The sequence below is a fragment of the Carlito syrichta genome, unplaced genomic scaffold (genome assembly GCF_000164805.1).
Source record: "Carlito syrichta isolate Samal-C Ts95f unplaced genomic scaffold, Tarsius_syrichta-2.0.1 Scaffold307324, whole genome shotgun sequence".
NCBI classification, from domain to species: Eukaryota; Metazoa; Chordata; class Mammalia; order Primates; family Tarsiidae; genus Carlito; species Carlito syrichta.
The window spans coordinates 642,547-665,493 of NW_007251420.1; the positions used below are offsets into that span (position 1 = coordinate 642,547).

General features: G+C 40.8%; 1 protein-coding gene across 3 annotated transcripts in view; it reads right to left on the bottom strand.

Annotated features, from left to right (window-relative positions):
- Positions 1–6,932: 6,932 nt before the first annotated feature.
- Positions 6,933–22,947, bottom strand: part of STAMBP (STAM binding protein) — a 30,646-nt gene continuing 14,631 nt past the window's right edge. For all 3 annotated transcript variants that reach the window (XM_008064386.1, XM_021715707.1, XM_008064387.1), the window contains 5 exons: positions 20,512–20,636; positions 19,538–19,675; positions 10,394–10,506; positions 9,723–9,822; positions 6,933–7,926 (listed from right to left, as the gene is read on the bottom strand). In XM_008064386.1, coding sequence (XP_008062577.1) covers positions 7,870–7,926; positions 9,723–9,822; positions 10,394–10,506; positions 19,538–19,675; positions 20,512–20,636 — 533 coding nt within the window. In that variant the 3' untranslated portion in view covers positions 6,933–7,869. The remainder of the gene's footprint in view (positions 7,927–9,722; positions 9,823–10,393; positions 10,507–19,537; positions 19,676–20,511; positions 20,637–22,947) is intronic.

The following is a 22,947-nucleotide window of genomic DNA, read 5'->3' on the forward strand; positions in this document are numbered from 1 at the left end:
CTTTATATCACAATAAAGAAAGGCATGAGAATTACATCTGTTTCTTGAAAAATTGAAGGCACTCATAAAAGCACCCCCACCATTTCTCTATTGATTATTGGTCTTTGATATCTTCTACTTAAGATAATTTTGGTTTCATTCACATGTACAATTTTTTTGTAACCAGAAAATCATAGAACTTCTGCTGTCTTTTGTTTCACCTCTTCCACATCAGCAAAACGTTTCCCTTTGAGGAATTTTTTCATATAAGGCAACAAACAAAAAGAAAGTCGCTCTAGGCAAGATCAGGTGAATAGTGTGGGTGGAACATAAGGGTCATGCTGTTTTGAGTCCAAAACGGCTGAACACTCAGAGTGGTATGGGCAGGTGCATCGTTGGGGTGGAAGAACCAGTCAACTGTTTGCCACAACTCAGGACGTTTCTTCCACAAAATCAGGATGCAATCTTCTCAAAACTTCCAGATAAAACTTTGGTTGACCATTTGATCTGGAGGAACAAATTACGAATGTACTACAAGAGGCTCATCCTCCAAAATCAGTCCCTGATGCAAAAAGGTTGGGAATGCTGCTGTGAGGCATGAAGTGTATTGCATGCCTTGGGCTGGAGGGTAATTTTTTGTTTGTTTGCTTTTTACTGGTAACAGTGTTTTTTGTTTTGTTTTTTTACAAAAATAGTAATTTGTACAATTGACAGTTGAAATTGTGTGTATTCATTGTGTACAACATATTTTGAAGTATTGGGGGTCCCTCCAAAAACCAGAATTATCTTTTGAGGGTGGACTTGAGTACACTTAGAATTTGTTCCACTGGTCAAACTGTCAACCAATGTTTTTATCTGGAAGTTTTGAAAAAGTTGTGTTACGATTTGTGGAAGAAACGTCCCAAGTTGTGGCAAACAGGTGACCAGTTCTTTCACCATGACAATGCACCTGCCCACACCCACACCGCGCTATGTTCAGCAGTTTTTGACCCAAAAATGGCATGATCCCTGTGCCTCACCCTCCCTAGTCACTTGATCCTGCCTGAGCGGCTTTTTTTTGTTTCCCCAGATGAAAAAAAAGTCCTCAAAGGAAAACGTTTTGTCGATGTGAAAGAGGTGAAATGGCAGAAGCACTAAAAAGCATCAAATTTGATGAGTTAAAAAACTGTTTTAAGCAGTGGAAAAGCATCAGAGAGTACTTTGAAGGTAACTGAAATTTAAACAGGTAAGAATAAATACACAATTAAAAAAAAAATAAATTCCGGGTTTTTGGAGTCCCCACTTGTACAGGACTTTCTTATATCATGCATTTGTCATATTTGTTTGCTCATTTCTAATTTTTTATACATTTTCCTCTTTGGCCACTTTGTTTATGTACCTATTCGTGTATGTGTGTGTGTGTGTGTGTGTGTGTGTGTGTGTGTATTTATATATATATATTTTTCTTTTTTGAGTTGAGGTCTCACTCTGTCACCCAGGCTGGAATGCAGTGCACAATCACAGCTCACCACAGCCTTGACCTCTATGGCTTAGGTGGTCCTTCCACCTCAGTCCCCTGAGTAGTTGAGACTACAGGACAGTGACACCACACTTGGCTAATTTTTTAAATTTTTGTGCAGAGATGAGGTTTTGCTATGTTGCCTAGGCTGGTCTCGAACTCCTGGACTCAAGCGATCCTCCCCCCTTGGCCTCCCAAAATGCTGGGATTATAGTGTGAGCCATCACACCTGGCCTATTTTCCTACTTTAAAATTTATTAATTTCTATTTTAATATGTAATTTCTTTTTAAATATTTTTCTTTCCTCCTGATTTTCCTATACCTTTTTCTAATTTCAGTTGAATGCTTAATTCCTATTTTTTTTTTTAGTTGGAGGCTCACTCTGTCGCCCAGGCTAGAACGCAGTGGCACGCTCATGCCTACTGCAGCCTTGACCTCTTGGGCTCAGGCAATCCTTCTGCCTCAGCCTTCCAAGTAGCTGGACTACAGGCATGTGCCACTATGCCCAGCTAATATTGTTTGATTTATTGTAGAGACAAAGTCTCACCAAGTTGCCCAGGTTGGTCTTGAACCCCTGGGCTTAGGCAATCCTCTTGCCTCTGCCTCCCAAAGTGCTGGGATTACAGGCATGAGCTACTGTGCTCGGCATCTTTTGATTCTTTCTTTCTTTCTTTTGAGTTGGCGTCTCACTTTGTCGCCCAGGCTGGAGTGCTGTGGCACACTCATGGCCACCCCGGCATTGACCTGCTGGGCTCCGGTGATCCCTCCGCCTCAGCCTTCCAAGTAGCCGGAACTACAGGCACACACTACCATGGCTGACTAATTTTTTATTTATTGCAGAGATGAGGTCTTGCCAAGTTGCCCGGGTTGGTCTCAAACCCGCAGGCTCAGGCAATCCACTCACCTTGGCCTCCCAAAGTGCTGGGATTACAGGCTGAGCCACTGAGCCTGGCCTTGATTATTTCTTATTAAGTAACTAAAGCATTTGGAGTTCTAAATGTCCTTCTCTGTACAATTTGTAGAAATTCCAGAAGTTTTAATTTGTGATGTTGCTTATGATAATCACTTCTCTCTAAATCAAAGATGAATGGTTATATATGTAGCTTATTTTCTCATCTGCTTTCCTTCCTTTATCTTCTAACAAATCACATTGTATGATTGTTAAGTTTTAAATTACATGATCTTTAAAATAATTATTCAAAATGTGTGCATATTTGTTGCCCTTTCACTTATTTAGCTGGATAATTTGGGGCAAGCCTCTGCATTTATTCACATCTTAGTGCATGGCAGGGAGCTGACAGTACAAAGGGAAAAAAAATACAAAGTTGTGTTCTCAAGGAGTATGCTTCAGGTACATAAACCAGTAATAAATGAACAGGTCGATTTTCACTTGTGACAGTGCTAAAACGGTAATGTGTTAAAGAGGTAGGTGGAGGTGCTTTAGATGGAGTTATCAGGAAAAGCCTCAGCTAACTCCTGGGTCCCTGAGGCTTATCTTGCTGGGATTTAGCCCAACAAAGCTCTACTGAACCACTAGGTGCCATTTATCTTACCTCTTTAAACTGTTGCCTTCCTTGGTTTGTGATGAGAGTGGTGTCACCATATCCTGGGCACCTCCTGCTTTCTGTGCTCCCCCTTTCAGCCTTCGTTCCAGGTACATCTTCTGACCACCTACAAATGAGCAACTGGGCAGGACAACCATCTTTCCTGGAGGCTAGGAGAGCGCAAGTGGAACACAGGTCCAAGATAGGACACTGAGTCAAGGAATTCAGATGGCTCCCCCACGGTGGGGATAGAGCATCTCCAGGCTAGGACAGAGGCCCAGCCAGTTTCCTAACATGTGATGCTGAGCAACAAGGAAGTGACTGAATGGCACTTAATACAGTGAATAAAGCAAACATGGTCCCCACCCTAGTACTATTTATATGATAGTTTAGTGACACAACTCACAGTAAGAAAACACTGCAAAACAGCAACAGACCACACATCAAATGGTAGTAATTGCCACTGGAGCACGAAGAAGGAAGCCCTGAGTGAACCTACTAGTAAGAGAAGATATTAAAGATAGTAAAGGAGATGGAAGTTGATCCAAGCCCTAAAAGAAGCTGTTTTTGTTTTGTTTTGTTTGAGTTGGAGTCTCACTCTGTCACTCAGGCTGGAGTGCAGTAGCACACTGATGGCCATTGCAGCCTCGACGTACTGGGCTCAGGCGATCCTTCCGCCTCAGCCTTCCAAGTAACTGGAACTATAGACATGCACCACTGTGTCCGGCTAAGTTTTTGATTTATTGTAGAGGCGAGGCTTCACCAAGTTGCCCAGGCTGGTCTTGTACCCATGGGCCCAGACATTCCTCATACCTCAGCCTGCCAAAGTGCTGGGATTATAGGCGTGAGCCACTGCGCCTGGTAAGAAGCTGATTTAATAACCAAAGAAGGACACAAGAGTCCATGGTTATCCAGTGCCACAGGACTGGATCCTGGGTCTAACAAACTCAGTGAATGATGAATCAATTTGAAACAGATCAATGTTGCAGGATTTACTGGACTTTCACTCATTAAAGCTTTGCTTTCAGCAGTCGCCATTCCTCTCAACCCCAATATGAAAAACTTCTTTCCACTGTGAACAGAAACCCAGAAGTGACCAACAAAGGGAAAGGGAACTTACAATTTTAAATTCTTTGGTACCAAAAAGAAAGCTGACACTCTTGCCTCTCAAGCAAGAAATATCCACCATGATGCTAGCCCCACAAGGGAATGCTTCTCCCACACTACCTTTTAAGGTATCTGGTACCCAAGAGAGCATTATAAAGGTTTACAGTTTTCTTCTTCTTCTTTGGTCCTATTTAACTAGGAGGATGTGAAAGTGATCATCTGAAAAAAGCCAGCCATGCCCCAACTCCCAGCAAAGCAGCTCCTCTGGATTCTCTCTGGCCGGTGGCACTTGGAAAGCTCTGGTGCCTCTGTGAGGCCAACTGGGACACTGTTTGACAGCCAGACATTGATTCTGTCTTCCTCCTCAGCCCAGACCACTAGGCATGATACTTGTGCTGCTTGGGAGAGTGGAAAGGCATCCTGGTCTTGGAGCCTCAGAAGCTCACAAGTAAGTCTCTTTAGTTGAGTTACTCATTACCCTTTCAATACAAACTTCTTTCCTCCGGTTTCATGGTCTGAGTCCCTTTAATTCACAATACTCTTTTTTTCTCCTTTCCCTATAACTCTGGTTCTTCCTCTCTCCCATTGGCCTACCCAGTCTCCTGGGCTGGCTTGATAAAATGGAGGTAGCTGAAGGCAGAGACATTGAAACAGTCCTGTGCAGAGTGCCTCTGTGATAGCTAGACTGTAGCAGCTACAAAGAGAATGTTTGCAGATTGACTTTCTGCACCCATCTAGCCAGTAAGAACATCTTGTGCACAGGAGCAGAGGTAAGAAAATAAGGCAGTTTGGTGATTAGTATGTGATCAATGCAGTTGAGTGTTTGACACATTGTTCACTTTGGTTCAACAAACATTCACTGAAAGTCTAGGCTGTGCAGAGATTGGTAAACAAGCTCACCATTCTTAGGTAGAAAGGACCAGTGCTGTGGGTTTTCAACCCTTACTGCACTAGAGAATTCTAGCAGCTTGAAAGACAAAAATAAAAACAATGTCTGCGGCCTCACCCTAGATATTCAGACTGAATTGGTGGGAGGAGAGGCACTTTAAAAAAAAAAGTTATCTAGGCATTTGAATGTGTAGCCAGGGGTAGAAAGATAAGTGGTCATAGGTGGAAAGTTCTGAATAAAGGTTAAATTTAGCTTTTAGGCAAAAGAAAGCGATTGCAGGTTTTTGAGCAAGAGAGGAAACATGAATATGGCTATAATGTGGGAATCTTCCTCTGATCAAAGTGTTATAAACCAAAAATAAAACTGTAAACCCCCAACCAACTGAATGGAGCCCCTGGGCCAAGGAAAACCTGAAAAACTAAATTCCAGGTCATGATGGAAAAGGAGGTCAGACATGCCTCTCTTAATTATCCCCTATCCCTTGTGGAGTTTTAGGGACAAATGACCAGCATTAACATTAAAATACAGATCATACGACTGTCAAAACAGACTGTGGGAATAAGATACCAAATTCCAACCTGACTCTGGTATAAGTATCACATGACAGATAGCAGTCCTTAAAGGAAATAAAAATGCTTTACCCTAAAATGTGTTTCTCTGATATGTTTTGGAGTGACTCTGAAAACTCTCTACAGATTCAAATTTCCCCAAGAGAATCTGTAGAGAATCTCCTTCTCTATGAAGAGTTTGACACCTTTTAAGACATATACCACTTAATCTCTCTGAAGCCTACTCAGAGGCTTCATCTACATAACAAGAATCTTGGCTTTCACAACCCCTCTTAAAACAAGCATTTTTCAAACTGATTTCAAAGTCTTTAGACAGAGCTGAATGCTTTCTACCAACTGTCAATCGGAAAATCTTTGAATACATCTTTGACCTGTAAGGCCCCTCCCCCCATGTCCCTCCTTTCCAGGTTCAACCAATTTAAACCTCACATGTATTGATTTATAATACACACACACACACACACACACACACACACACACACACACACACACACACATATATTTTTTCCCCCTGTAACTTCTGTCTCCCTAAAAATGTATAAAACCAAGCTGTAATTCAATCACCTTGGGTACATGTTCTCAGGACCTCTTGGGACTGTGCCTTGGCCCTAGGTCACTCATATTTGGTTCAGAATAAACTTTCTTATTTTTACAGAGTTTGGCTATTTTGTCAACAGTGTACAAAATGGACTAGAATGAAGAAACAGTAAAAACAAAGAGAACTGGTAAAAATCTATTGCAGTAGTCTAAGTAAAAGGTAATAAAGCCCTGAACTAAGTGGTAGCCTGGAGAACAGAAAGAAGGGGATGAACTGCCTGGAAAGTACAGGACTGGGCAATTTCAGAACTGTTTAGGGCAAGGTGAGACAGCCAGGCTGCTCAGGCAAAAGAAGTACTCTTTCCTTTGCTCAAATCCATCTGGCTGCTACTCCAATTTATACTAAAACTAAAGGAAATAATTTCTGCTATCTTGGGAGTTACAGGCCCATGAGCAGAAAAATAATATAGGGACTTGACTCTTTTAGGAGAAAGGTTCAAGGACCACTAAGCTAAGCAATAAAGACTGAACATATTTAGGACACAAAATTTTAAAATGAAGTAAAACTTTACATAGTCACAGATTCCCCCCACCCCCTGACAGAATTTTGATATTGACAGAAATTGCTTTTCTCCTATGCAGGGTATTTACGTTCTTTGCACCTGAGGTGTCACAAATAACACCATCATTTCTAGGCCACCTAGAACACAAGGCTCAGATCATAAAAAGAAAAATGCAGTATCAATTGCAGCTTTAAATACTTTGCTAGGTTTTGCCTTAGTCAGAAAAGAATAGGCAACACAATGAAATTAGGGTAGTGTGGCTAGGGAATGTAATCATTTATTTGGAGTGTGCCCTGGTATTCCCAACAAAAGCTCTATTATCCTCAACCAAAAGCTTGTAGGGCACAAGGGGGAAGTAAATGAGATGACCCACTTGAGACAGCACTAAAAGAACAGGGATGACTTCACACCCCTGGAAGACGGCAGCAGGCAGAGAAAAAACATTGAATAATTAAAAGTGAACTGGGACACACCTTCAATGTCAGTACATCTCAAATTCCATTTTCCCCTCTCCTTTCCCAAAACAACCAGACTGTTTATTTAATCTGTTTATATAATGGTTGATCAAACTGATCACTCTAGAGCACAAAAACATAAGTTAATTGTTATTTTACTGTAAAGGAAAAATATCTTGAAATATTTGTTAAATACCAATAATTCCTGACAAAGTCACTCTTCTGGGTTTGTAAGCCACACCATCTAGTCAGATGTAGTGAACTGTCTCTTACCCTTATAATAAGCTCCATTAATATTTCCACAAACCATAGACAAACCCAAAAGATTTTCTAAATGGCTTCCAAATTTCTGCATAGATGCCCTTATTTAGTCCAGAGGTAAATATAAACAAGTTGGTAAAGAAATTTTAAGGAAAGCTGAGAGGAAAAAAGTGTTAACAACTGGTGAATCAAGAATGTAGGGCATATGGGAGTTCATTACACCACTTTCAACTTAATTTTTGAGTTACAGTTGCTTTAGTGTGATCATGCTCTTTTCCAGACTTGCCTAAAAATATATATTGTTATTTCTTTTCAAACCAGAAAAGGAAAATCAGCTCTTCCCCAGGTGATGCCCCATTTCTATTTTGTCTAAAAAAGCTTCCAAAGCTTTTTGGAAAGCTTAAATTAAGGGGCTACAGTACATTGATATGGTTTTATAGTTCTTGGAAGGTGTTTGAGTCAAACTCTCATCGAAGGTCTGTGATGGTCACTGCTCTGTCCACAACAGTCACATGGCTGCAGCTCTGCAACATAGAAACAGAAAAAAAGGTAAAGACCTAGAAAACTGTGAAAAGTCATTAAAACCTTGGGCCACCCCTTTGGGTCTCCACTCACTATGGGAGCTTTTCTGTTCTCTCAATAAACCCTGCTTTCTAAACAAACAAACAAACAAAAACAAAAAAAACCACCCTTATTTAAAACGCTCATCTTAGGACAGTGGTTCCCAGTCTGGAAGCCAGACTACTATTTAAGTGGCAGTTATGGTAAGGGGCCTGGAAGTTGCTATTCCACCAATCCCTGTTGGTAAGCTGAATTCATGTCTATTCATATATCCTCATTTATTTTTTAAGTGCATGTATATTCTAGAATCATTCTTTGTTTATTTGTGTGGTGTTGAAATTTGGGAATACAGTCATTCTTAATGTATATATTTATTTAAAAGAATTACTAGGATGGGTTCGGTGGCTCGGCCTGTAATTCCAACACTTTGGGAGGTCGAGACGAGTGGATTGCCTGAGCCTGCATGTTCGAGACCAGCCCGGGCAACTTGGCAAGACTTCGTCTCTACAATAAATTAAAAAATTAGCTGGGCATGGTAGTGCATGCCTGTAGTTCCTGCTACTTGGAAGGCTGAGGCGAAAGGACTGTTGGAGCCCAGCAGGTCAATGCTGGGGAGGTTGTGAGCATGCCACTGCACTCCAGCCTGGGCGACAGAGTGAGATTCCAATTCAAAAAAAAAAAAAGATTTATTGAATTCACTGCAGTTTTTTGGGCCACATCAATTAGATAATAAAGTATACCTATAATCACAGGGGGAGAATGCTCACTTTTGGCAAGCAAATGGTGTCTTTAGAACTGAAAATCTGGGCATTGGTGTTCCAGTCGTATTTTCCTGATTGTGTAGTCTCTGTTTCAGCATTCTAAGACCTAGACATACCAAGGCAGACCAATCTATTTTTGAACATATTTGTCAGAAATTTCTTCCTCATGTTCAACTGAAAATTATCATTCCACGAGGTATTAGTTTTAGTGAAATGGAATATACCTAGTATCTTTTTAATACATTAATTCTTTTAATATGCTAAGTCAGCACTCAGACTGTATTTGGGGTTTCTCTTCTAAACATTCCAGTTCTTTTTACGTGACAAGGTTCTGAATCCCTTTCCCTTATTGGTCACTTTTCTCTCAATGCCAAAGAAATAATACTCCATAGCCAGCATGGAGTAATGTAGCACTATCATATTAGATTTGATGAGCAAATTGAAACATACTGATCACATCAGCAACTAAACTTTTTATTCACAGAATACCACGTAGGGGAAAAAAAAACAACTTCCCAGGAAGGTCATAAAGTCCCTATTAACTAAGCAAAGTTCCTGAATCAAATATACTTAATCTCAAGTGGCTTTTTCTCCCCTTGTATTACATTCTCTTATTGAAGTACGGCTTAGCAACTGACACTGATGAAGGAAAAAATACGAACATTTAACGAGCTATTTACTGCATTACGTATTTTCTGCACTTTACTTCATTTAATTCTCTCAATAACCCTATCAGGTAGGCATTATTATTACGATGCCCATTTTACAGATGAGAAACCTGAGGCAACCTAATCTTAGTGGCAGAGCTAACTAAGATTCAAATCTGTTCCTATTCCACACTGCTTCTTACAAATGTCCTTAGCTGTGGAGATCTGGAAAGATAAATGACAAGTCTGGTCTTCTGTATGGGACAGAAAGGGCTACATGAGGCACCTCTTCAGCTCTGACTGTCCTCCCGCTTGAAGCACAGCCCCAATTTCTTCTACATAGACACATACACAGAACAAAGGTGGATCCTTGCTGTGTGGATGAAATCCTTTCTGGCGACAGGAAGAAATCTCCTCTAGTCCATAGTCAGTTAGTTTAAAGAATCCAGTTCTGAAATAAGAAATGGCAGGCTCAGAGTCAAGGTATCTCCCATCCCCAAAACATGCATGCGCACACACACAGATATGCACACTCACACAGCAGGACGGAGGTCATTTTGAGACAGTTTCTGTAGGATGATGTCTCATAGGTCTCTTCTCTGAAGAATGAATGAATCAGAGAATGATTCATCACCACCATATTGGTTTGCTGGAGAATTCATAGTAAATATCAGGATTTGGAATTTTTAAAATGTAACACTCTGAGATAATCTGTGTGATTTCGAAATTTTCTAGTCTAATATCAAACTCTTGAAATATTATTGCTTCAAGTCAGATACTTGAAATTTCTTGTGGACTTTTCTTAGAAAAGCAACTAAGCTGTTGCTTGGCTATCTCTTTAAACAAGCATGGTGGATCTATCAGGATATGGGCCTTAAAAGGAATTCCTTTAAAACAACCAATTAACACTATAATCTATAAGTTTTATAAAGAACAGTTTCTCAAGAATAGAGACCTTTTCCTCAGAGTAATTCTTTCTACTCTCTACTTGTAACACCCAGAACCATGCCCTGTATACTCACTCCTGGAACTTGGGGGAGCAAACAATGGCTATTGACTCTGGCAACATCATCTGGTAGGAGCAGTGTGTGTGTAGGTCAACACTGGAGAGAAAGGCAGTCTGTGTGGGATGAGTCTGAAAAGGAAAAAAAAAAGTCAGCCAACTGTCAGCAAGGATATAGAAAAGTCCTTCCTCATTAGTATTTCCCTTTTTCAGGTTTCAATTACCCATATCAACCTGTCTGAAAATATTACATACAATATGATATTTTGAGAGACATCATATTTGTTCACCTAACATTTTTTTTTTTTTTAGTTGGAGTCTCACTCTGTTGCCCAGACTGGAGTGCAGTGGCACACTTAAAGCTATCGCAGCCTTGACTTCCTGGGCTCAGACAATTCTTCCACCTCAGCCTTCTAAGTAGCTGTAACCACTGGTACGTGCCACCATGCCCGACTAATTTTTTTTTTTTCCCTGTAGAGATATAGAGAAGAGATCTTGCCAAGTTGCCCAGGCTGGTCTTGAACTCCTGAGCTCAGGCAATCCTCTTGCTTCTGTCCCACGAAGTGCTGGGATTACAGGTGTGAACCACTGAACCAGACCATATAACTTTTATTACAGAATATAATTGTTCTATCTTATTGTAGTTTTTGATGTCAATCTCTTACTGTGCTTAATTTATAAAGTAAACTTTATCACAGGTATAAAAGTATAGGAAAAAACACAGCACACATAGGTTTGGTACTATCTGTGGTTACAGGCATCCACTGGGGGTCTGGAAACGTATCCCCAAAGATGAGGGGGGATTACTCTGCTGTACAACCAAGCCTGGTCCATAAAGGAAGTTAAAGCCAAATAGCTCTCAACAGGTGGGCTCAATCTCCTTTTTCAGTACAAAGCATCTGCAACCATGAGGGGGTACATCTGAAGTTCATAAGAAAGGAAGGTCCTTTCTAGTAGTGTGAACAAATACAGTTTAACATGAGTATGGGAAGACTCATTATTTATTTACTTAAGTTCAGGAGATTTACAACATAGTGACTATAGCTCATAATAATGTATTATATACTCGAAAATTGCTTAGTAGAGAAGATCTTTAACAAATCACTACAAAAAAGCAATACATGTTAATTAGCTTGATTAGTCACTTCACAATAGACACATATTTCAAAACATCATGCTATATACACCATATAAATACAATTTTTATTTGTAAATAAAAAAGAGAAAAATATATGCTCCTTTTAGAAAGTCCCAGAAAACAGGAATAAGCTGCATAACATAGTTCACGGGATAAGGGGAATGAATAATTTTTGGACATTGGAAGAGTTGTCTATAGTGGGCGATACAGTGCGAGAGGCGAAGGGGATGAAAGTGACTAAGAAAATAATTCAGATCAAATCAGCCCTAGCAGAACGACAGCTAAATAGGTAGGGATCTTGTCTGGAGAGCAATTATGGGGAGATGCCACTCAAGGGAGGTGAGGGAGACACTCACTTCAGTTCCTGGGTAGCTGAATATATATAAGAGAAGTCCTCACAAACCATAATTCTGGGATTCTACAGAGGGTCTGATGGACTGGGTGATTTTTGTCTAATAGAAAGCAGCAGTGCTAAGCCTAAGAAAGTGCATCCTGTCCTCGCCCACGGTTGTAAATGACATGCCAAATAACCCACCACATTTTATTTAATTCTCTCAGATGGCCTTCTCAGGGAGAGGTCTCAGAGAGTAAAGTTATGTTGGGTAAAAGTAAACTGAAGATAAAGAGACTTGAGACTTTCTTACTTCTATTGTTTGAAGGCAGGATAAAACCTTGGGCAGCCTGAGCACTCATGGGGCAGTGAGGGGCAGGGGAGCACCAGGACAGACAAAAGGGGGGGATGAACAGAAGGGGGAAAACCTTTCTCTCTGTACTATTCAAGATGGAAGCTCTGATCACACTGGTGGTGTGATCTAGGGTGTCTGGTGGGTTCTGGAGTTCTTGGCTGTAGGCTGAAAAGTTTGGAAAATGGGGAGCATCAAAGAATCAGGCTATTAAACCAGTGGGTATGGAGAGGGCTTGAAGGCAGAGCTCAAACCTTCCATCTGATACCGATCCACAGTGCCGGAGCTCAAACACCACTTCAGAGCAGGAGAAAAATCAAATTCAAGGTTGGAATAGTCAGGGCAGGATATGGTTGTGCCATATTCCTGTTAAACAAGTTCTGACCTCTCAAAAGGAAATCAAGATCTAGATTCCAGGTGTTAAGAAAAGGTTTCCCTGAGGTTGGTGTGTGTGAGCCAGGAGACATGCATGGTGGGTCGTGTGAGGCATGGGGACTGGCAAAGGGGAATCCCATCGTAGACAAAGGTGCACAGAAACTGCCTTGGAGACCCATGTCAGACACAGACAGGTAATGGGGGCTTAGCAGATATGTAGACTGGAGTTGCATGGGGAGATCAGTGTTGTTAGGGGAGAAGGAACATGGAGATATGTGAGACTATGCTGGGGCTTAGCAGGCCAGATGGGTGAGGAGCCGCATCTCAGGCCTGGATATAGGAGTCAAGCCTGGCTTCTTAGGCACGGGGGTAGGGTGGGGTGGTATATGGAGATGGAAAAGGAGACCTCCAATCCAGGAACTGCAGGTGAGGAAACCTTGTAGGAGTCAGGGGTGTGAAGACCAGGAGAGCATATCTGTGTCTCAGATGTCACAAGTGAGAAAAGTGAGTGTACCTGCCTCTCTTGAATGTGGAGATAAGAGGGAAGATCAGTTGTAGGCCTAGAGGGAGTAGGCATGGTCAAGGCTACATACAGTGCAAAGATCACAGGCAAAGTGAGAGTGGAGACAGGCAAAGACATCTATGTCTCAGGCTTGGAGACAGGAGAAGAGACTGCCTGTTGATGTTTCCTGCTCTGGATCTCCTGTTCTCGAACCAAATGAGAAGAACCAAAGACCGTGGTGTTGGATTTACACTGGGATTCACATAATCAAAGGTGTTAGTGGAGTCATCAAGATGGGCATCCACAGACAAGGTAGGCGGATGTCCTCAACAACTGTGAATAGCATGAGAGTGGCCCTTGGAACTTCCCCTAGAGAATTTCTCCTTTTTATTTTCTCTAAGAAGTGCATCTTTTGGATGATTCAGGCTTTGTTTGTTCAAGAGACATTAACTGACCTAATTGACCATCAAGACTTATTTGGTTCCTTGTGAGCTCTCTTTACACCATAAAGAGTTACCTATTCTGAGACATGTGCTACCCAATATTTCAACACAGTAGAAGTCAAGGACTTGGTAAACCACAATTAGGTGAATGATTCTTCTTCCTGCAGAGGCATTAAAAGGGCAGGCATGAGCCTGGAGCTCTATAGGGAAAAGTTGTCCTGATCTAAGGAAGATATGGGAGGTAGGGGACTACTTGGATTTCAGTGGATAGTTAAATCATGCAAAGGAACTTGTCTTTTTGGAAGTAACACAAGATGTTGACATTTTAGGTCAAGCAGTTAAAGTACCATTTAGATCTGTTTATTTCATTTGTTTCTAATTATTTATTTTATGTTGTATTAAGCACTTTAAAAATATATTTTAAAAGGTAAAAATAAATTATAATATCTATAATGAACACATTATTATAGAGTTGACAAAATAGTCAACTCTATAATGATATGTTCATCTTAGAAGGGGTATGATCTTACGGAAAGAAAAAGAAAGACCCAATAAGACTCCCACCTTCACTGACAGAAAAGCACAGAATATAAACAAATGCAATTGACTAGTATTTTTAAACCTGCTGTCCAAAAAAACTGAATCTCCTGAGGAGCTTGTCAAAAGCCCAGACTGCTGCACCCAATCCGTGGAAACAGCCATCATGAGAGGGAACGCTTTTATTTAAAGGCCACTAAACGGTCCTTCTGTGTAGCCTCCTCTGAGAAGAAGCATTACTCCACAGAAGGCTGTGATGAGTTCATGTGGAAGAGGGCTTCAGGGCAACAGCATGGTAGCATGGAGCATGTAAGAACTTCAGTGACCACAGGGCTTCTACCTGATGACAATATAATCCCTGATACTGCTAGGGAGCAGTGCAGTGGCCCATGTCAATACCTTTCATCCCACAGTGAGAGCCCAAGATTCTAACTGGAACAAACTAGGCCTACACAACCCAATCTAGGCCTACATTCTAAAGTTAGGTGGCTAAGAAGATAATAAAGAGTCATACAGCAGGGGCTCAAGAAACAACTGTTAAACAGAATCCAAAAAGCCTGCCTCGGTCCCTTGCTCCCTGTAATTACTGTGCCTTCTCTTCCTCCTTTCATTATAGCCAAGTTTCTGTAGTTGTGTTCATTGTGTCTACACTGCTGGGGATAGAGGAAAACACTTTCACAAAGAGAAAAAAATATGCCTAAGGAGCAGAAATGAGTAAGGCCAGTGAATGCTGAAGGCCGCCTGAGAGTCTAGCTGGGGGGCAGGATGACCACACAAGAGGACAATGATGGCTAAGACACTATGAAGAGTATTCAAATACTGGGCTAAGGGTTTGACAATAGATGGTGACTGATCCATGACCACGCAAAATTTTTGGCCAGGGAAATTGATTTATAGTTGGCGAGGTTGAGAAGAAAGAACTCGGTGGTAAAATTATTTAAAAAAAAAAAAAAAAGGCAAGGAGACGAAGACCAGAAAAGTCAGGAGAGGGATTACCTGTACCAGGGAGGAAGTATGCCTGGGGGTGGAGGCATGCTCCAGCTGTGTTCTATTTCCTGCTCTAGGTAGTATGTACACATTTTTTGCATTCTTGCCAGTTTTAAGATTGAACAACCCTTATGGTTTGCTTTTTGGTTAGTCTGTTTTAAATCCCAAATTAGAAGGAATAATACAGAAATGTCATGGGGGAAAAAGCTAAACTAGCCAGAAGATGTGGCATGTGCCTGTAGTCCTAGATACTCGGAAGGCTGAGGCAGGAGGATCCCTTGAGCCTAGGAGTTTGTGGCTGTAGTGAGCTATAACTGTGTCTGTGAATAACCACTGGACTCCAGCTTGGGTGACGGAGTGAGACCCATCTCAAAAAAAAAAAAAAAAGTTGAACTATTATCAATTTAGGTTCTATATTTGTTCCTAGCTGGGCTCTCACTGATACTTAGAAATTCTTTTATTCATTTGTGGCTAAGTTCTACCTGAAGTCTATGCAGTAGTTATTCCAAACTTCCCCTCTTTCCTCCGGTTTCTAAATCTACCTTTGTTGCCCTTCTGCTCAATAGCAGAACTGAACTCCAACTGAACTCCAATATTACTGAAATCAAAATTGTCTAAAATGAGTTTCCTCAACTCCTCCAAATATCATTTCAAAAATCTTTCTGCTCAAGTCTGTAATCCTAGCACTTTGATGAGGGAATTGCCTGAGCCCACGGGTTCAAGAACAGCCCGAGCAACTTGGCGAGACTTCATCTCTACAATAAATAAAAACAACTAGCTGGGCGTGATAGTGTTCAGGCTACTTGGAACAATTAGCTGGACGCCTGTAGTTCAGGCTACTTGGAAGGCTGAGGTAGAAAGATCGCCTGAGCCCAGCAGGTTGACACTGGGGTGGCCATGAGCATGGATGGCACTGTACTCCAGCTTGGGTGACAGAGTGAGACTCCAACTCAAAAAAAAAAAAAAATCTTTCTGTAGTTGCAGCTCTCTTCCCTCAACCCTGTCCTGGAGAAATGGGGTGTTTTTCCCCATAAGAAGATAAATCTCTTTCTGATACTTCCGAGTCAACACCTCTCTATCGCCACATTACCTGTCTCTCCCACCCTTTTACACTCATGGGGCATAAAAACAAGTTCAGATAACTACATACAAGAATGTGGCAAAACTTCAAAACATTGAGCAAAAGAAGTAAGACACAAATATACATATCATATAATTCCATCTACAAAAGAGTCAAAACCAGGCAAAACTGTAGTGTTTAGGGATACACATTTAGATGGTAAAACTATTTTTTTTTTTTGAGTTGGAGTCTCACTCTGTTGCCCAGACTGGAGCGCGGCCTGGCTGATTTTTTGATTTATAGTAGAGACAAGGTTTGTCATGTTGCTCAGGCTAGTCTTGAACCTCTGAGCTCAGGTAATCCTCTTGCCACTGCCTCCCAAAGCGCTGGGATTACAGGTATGAGCCACTGCATCTGGCTCAGTAGTAAAACTATAAAAAAAAAAAAAAAAGCAAGGAAAGGAGGACCAGAAAAGTCAGGAGAGGGATTACCTGTACCAGGGAGGAAGTGTGACTGGGGGTGGAGGCATGCTCTAGCTGTGTTCTATTTCCTGCTCTAGGTAGTATGGGTACATACATGCTTGCTTAATGATTCATTAAAATATACTTTCAGTTACTGTGCTATTTTGTTTTTCTTTTTGGAGACAATAGTCTCACTCTGTCACCCAGGATGGAGTGCAGTGGCACACTCATGACCACCCCAGTGTCGACCTCTTGGGCTCAGGTGATCCTTCAGCCTCAGCCTTCCAAGTAGCCAGAACTACAGGTGCGCACTACCATGCACAGCTAATTTTTTGATATATTGTAGAGACGAAGTCTCACCAAGTTGCCCAGGCTGGTCTCGAACCCGTAGGCTCAGGCAATCCACTTGCCTCGGCCTCCCAAAGTTCTGGGATTGCAGGCTTGAGCCACTGTGCCTGGCCACTGTGCATTTTAAAATATGTCTTATATTTCAACTTATAAAGCATTTGAAAAAACAAAATCAAAACAAAGCACATGTTCAAGCCTTTTTACACAACCATTCTCTCAACCCCATTACTTCTTAAGCCACCTTTCCTTCTAGAGCTAAGCTCCTCAGATTGGTAGTGTATTCTTCATTATCGTCACAATCTCAATCCCCATGGCTTCTTAAACCCTTATTATTTATCCCCACCACTGCCTAAACCCCATTAAATCTAGGTCCTCAGTGACTTCGTCAGATCCAACAGGCTGATCCAAGTCTTCACCATTCTCTGGAGCTCTCTGCAAATGTGACATGGTTAACATCCTGAAATTTCCTCTTAATGAATTCCTCCTCCTCCTGTGGTCTCTGTGTGTTAACATTACCCTCCTCTTTCTCATACCCTCATTGCTTCATTACTTATTATGGTCTACTTTATATGTTCCCCTAGGCAGCCTGTCCCCCAAGTTGCCAGTGAGTCACTTCTTACACTCAACTCTTCCCTACTTCCAAAGTTTCCAAGGGCCTTTTCACACTCTCAGGACCCTCTCCAGCTTTGACCTTGCTCCCAAGTTCTAGCCTCACATTTCAAACTTCCTAATATACTACCTGCAATGATTTGATGTCTCGTTAGTACCACTCAAAATGCTCAGAGCTGAACCCCACTGCCAAAGTAAGTCTTCCTCCTGGATACCTTATTTCTGCCTATGAGATGATCATTGCCACATCCCACATCTCTGAGTCATCCTTGACTCTGAGTCATCATCCTCTATTACTCACTTCCCAAATCCTCAGAAATTCGACATTCATCTCCTCCTTCCCAAACACACTGGCATCACCGTGCCTCTCATAATTATTAGATTTTATCAGCACAGTAACCTCTTTTAGATTTTATCAGCACAGATATCCCTGCCACAGCCTACTTTAAAACCGCTTTTATGTTAAAATTTCTAAAGTATGGCTTTGATTATATCATTGCTCTCCTCAAAACCTTTTAAGAGTTCTCCACTTACTAAAAAGCAGAACAATTCTGTCTGTCTACCCAAGATCCTCCAGAACATGGCTCCAATCATGTTAAAATGTTATATATCACTGTTTCTTAATTTGAATACAAACCCCAGCAAGCTGGACCACCCAATGCTTCAGGAACACAGCCTGCCTATTCCCTACACTGTCTCCTCCTTGGCCTAGCTTGTCTAAATTCTACTAAACTGTATCAGGTATGATCCCTGCTTCCTCTGAATTCCACAGTGTTCCACTGGCACCTCTTAAGGTACTTAGCACACTCCGTCTCATGTGCAGTTATTAATTGTCTATTTGTCTAATCTCCTTTATGAGGCTAAAAAATCATATCTTACTCAAATTTGTATCCCCTGGCAGATAAGGAAAACGTTTTCTCTCCTCCATCAACTACAATGCGGGGAATACAGGATAGCCAAATCAGTCAATATTAATGTAATTCATTGGAAGAAAGAATGGGCTGGGTGCACTGGCTCATGCCTTTAATCCCAACACTTTGGGAGGTCAAAGAGGGAGGACAGCTTTAACCCAGGAGTTTGAGACCAGCCTGGTCAACATAGAGAGATCCTGTCTCTACAAAAAATAAGAAAACTAGTTGGGCATGTGGCGTACGCCTGTAGTCCCAGCTACTTGGGAGTAAGAGGACTGTCTGAGCCCAGGAGTCTGAGCTATGATGGTACCAAAGCACTCTAGCCTGGATGACAGAGTAAGACTCTATCTAAAAATAAACCAACCAACAAACAAAAGACGACAGAAGGCACAAGAAGCTGCCTCACAGGTCAATATGCCTCAAATTCTGGTATACAACTCTGTGTAATCTTCCCAAATCCGGGAATAAGCCAATTTATCTGTAACTGTCACTTAACATGAAAAGTGGTTTGGTCTGTGAGAGTGAGAGGTTGAGAAGTGATAAAAAGAAAAATTAAAACATAATCTTTAGGGAGGGAATTATATTTTAGCTGAACATTACTGGAAGACTGCCCAAGATATGCAAACACTTGAAAATCATGTATATTGGTGGCCTTCTGTTTTACAGAAAGGTACATGCAGCTTTCAGAAGTCCAAATGCAAGCATCTCAATTAACTTCCTTGGCTCATTTAAAATATTTTGATTTTTTAAATACTTTTCAGAAACATCATTTGTACAAAGTTGGCATAGTCTCTAGGGTCAGTATTCACACATATTCTAGGCCAGCATCCCATCACCATTCACACTCAGAAGGAGACTAGAACTTTAGGGAAACTAGTCAATTTTTATTAAAAAATAAACTATAAATTTTTTAGAAGGACTAAGTAGTCCCCAGAAATCAATACTGTAATGCAAGCAGTTAAGTAGGCTAAGCTCTGCATCCAAAGGAAAGAAAAACAATGAAGAATATGAATATAATTTATTCTGTTCAAAGAAAGAAACAAGCAGTATGTTTATAACACTACAAGAGTAACACTATGCTAACCCTCCGAGAACTCAGAATTAATTACATGAATCCAGCCCAGCGTGATGAGACCCTGCTGATCCTGTATGAGGAAAAGTTCTTCTTCATTCTCTGTGTTGCAATAATCAGACCCAGCACTTTGCTTGGGGATGAGAACATGGGTAATGGTAAATTCATTCTTCATCTGCCAAATGAGAAAACAGCTGTCACAATTCCCTGGCACTCATGTAATGAAGGCCCTGCCCACTCAGCATAATCCCCCACCTCAGTGGTTCACATCCTTGGCTGCTCATGCGCACTGCCTGGGGTGCTCTATAAAACACAGATGTAGAGACCAACCACAAAACTCACAGCCTAGGCAAACACCACAGCCTCATGGGAAGTTCCCGTTGCAGTCAAACAGGTCTACTCACGGTTCTTGAGAAGCTCTGGGTAGAGTACCACTACTCTTCCTTTGCTCATATCTAAAGTTGTTTCCCTTTCACTGTTTCCTTAAGTCCTTTTCATCCTTTAAGGTTCAGTTTTAGTCTACTCCATTTCATTCATTTATTCTTTCAGCAGTAATGGGTTTTAAGTGCCTCTAGTCAGTGATCTTTTTATCCTCAAAATTCCTAGTGTTCATATTGCACATATATACTATTCAGCATATTACTTACCTTTGGTGTATGCTTCCTATCTTTCCAAAGTGATTGGGTGCTTTTTGTGGACAGAAACTATATGCTTTACATATTTTTATATTCTGGAGTCCTACTATAAAGTAGGTGCTCAAAAAATGATATACAGATAATACGGGATCTTTCTGCCCAGTTTAAAATTAGATATTTTTTTTTACCACATTTTAAAATAACCAGCTCAATTCAAGGGACTCTGAAAATCAAATACAGGATCACCAAATTGATACTATATTATATAGTGACACTACATTATATAGTCCATGGTTCCCATCAGGGAGCCCTGGATATCTTTTCACGCCATGAGAGGCTAAGGGAAAAGAAAAAAAGAGTTGGTTTTTTTTTTTACCAGTTTTCCACAGAGAATTCCACATGTCTCTACTCCCCGGGCAGTGTTGGCACTGGCTAACTGGAGAAACTGTGGGCATAGCTTCCCGGGCACCACTACATGACGCAATCCATCAATTGTAGGAACTGTAATAGAGAAAGGAGAAAAGTCTGAGATCACTGGGGCTAAGCCTCCCCAAGAAGACCTCTGGGAGAGCAATGCTGAATCACTGGAATCCTGCCAACTTCAGGCAGTGAGTGAAGATCTAATCCTAATGGCACAAAAAGGGTTCATAAAGTCTTCTTTTCCAACCTCTGTTCACAGCTATTGGGAACACACTACTTCAAGAAAAGAATGGGTAGATTTTAGTCATTCAAGCTAAGAAAAGTATAAACTACTTTGAGAAAAGTTGCTGAGATACTCAGAAATTTTCTGTTGTAACCTAATACAAAGGATTAAAAAAAGCACTTCCCTGCTATGATCTGAATGTGTACCAAGTTCATGCGTTGGAAACTTAATACCCAATGCAAAAGTAAGTGGCGATGAGATGAGGACTCTTTTTGTCCTTCTACCCTTCTACCATAGGATGCAGCAAAAGGCCCTTGCCAGATGTGGCCCTCAAACTTGGACTTCCAAGTCTCCAGAATTGTAAGTCAAATGCATTTCTGTTCATTATAAATCACCCAGTCTCAGGCATTCTGTAACAGCAGAACAGAATGAACTAAGGCACTGCCCATTCACCTGAACTTTTATTTCAATTTTAAATCTCTCTTTTTTCACAGAAAATAACATCAGAGTATGACTTTCAAAGAAATACATCAGTTTATATTCTGGATAAAGGAAAATAATTTAGGTAGTTACTTACTTCTAAACTTAGTCTTTTGGAAGAAAATTAAAATGCCAAACCAGAAAAAAATAAAAAATACAGTCTTGTTCCCCAAAAAAGGCATGAACAAAGCTGCTCATAAAACCTGCTCCTGGATGCCAAGAATGGACTCAGTTCCTGAACACCATGGAGAAGAAACTCTGTGAGAGAGCCAGCAAGATAAAGTTAGGAAGCATCTTTCACAGATATATTTTCATATTTTTTAAAAAAGCGAAAAAAGATGTTCTGCTTCTGTACATTCGGCACCAAGATTTGAATTGCTGGAAAGATAACAAAGTCAGACCAGGAGACAATCACACGGCAGTCTGATGACGATATCTAAGGATTATGAATTAGGTTTGGCACAGTCCTTTCTTTTTAATTCAGTAATCACTTACCAAGTGCATACCTAGTAAACACTGTGCTCAGCCTACAGGCAACACAAATATGAGTAAGACTCAAGCCCTAACCTGCAAGAAGTTAAAATCTAGTTATTGACAAATGACTATGTTATCAGAAGATTTATCTAAATTGCATTAGAGATAAAAAGAGCTCTAGGAGTTATAAGGAGGACTGAATCATTTCTGATTGAAGGGAGGGAATCTGGAAAATCTTCAAAAAAAAACAGGGAAGGCAAAAACAGAGAAAGTAGATTATAGGTAGAAGGCAAATGTTAACAGACTTCTTTGGGTAAGATAATCCAGGGAATATTCTGGGACCATGATAGTCCAATTTTACCAGAGTACAGGCATTGTATAAAAGAACAGTAATGGGAGATAGGCCCACCAAATAAACGAGGAGAAGCCCTAAAGGCCGGGTTTCAGGGTCCAGTCCTCCTTACCCATTTTTTTTTTTTTTTTGAGTCTCACTCTGTCACCCAGTCTGTAGTGCAGTAGCATGCTGACAGCCACCGCAGCCTCGACCTACCAGGTTCAGGCAATTCTCTCACCTCAGCCTCCCAAAGTGCTGGGATTATAGGTATGAGCCACCATGCCCAGCATCCATTCTTACATTGTACTTTTAAAAGGACCTTCTGCAAAGCTGACTTCTTTAAATGACTACTTGAAAGTTGATTCTTAACCTCAAAATTTATTTTAATGATCAAAGTAGACTCATCATGTTGTCCCTATAGCTATTTTCTGACTGCCGATTGTTAGTGAGAGGAGGAAAGACTGCCAATTAGTTTTTATGGCTAGATTGAATTATCACCAACTATAGACAATGTTTACCTTGACTAAGCTCCTTAAGGATTAGGAATGTTTTTAGGGCAAACACAATTCAGTAGCCATTTTTTTTTAAATTTTTTAAAAGTCAGTTGTTGAATTGCACAGTGGTATTTATAAATTTTGAATTTATTTTTATGAAAGGTTATCGGTGGTCTTTAATTCACTGAACATTTAAAATCTCTGTATAACCCTTAGAAGTTCAGTGTCTAACTTTCAAGAATAGTTATTTGCTCTTCAGAAAATCAATCCGGCTGTAGGCAAACTATGTGGTTTATGCAAAGGCTACTTTTGTAATATAGCGAGTATGATAAGACACAGTATGGCAATGCTTATTAAATGGGTTTCTGTGATCAAAGCTTAATCATT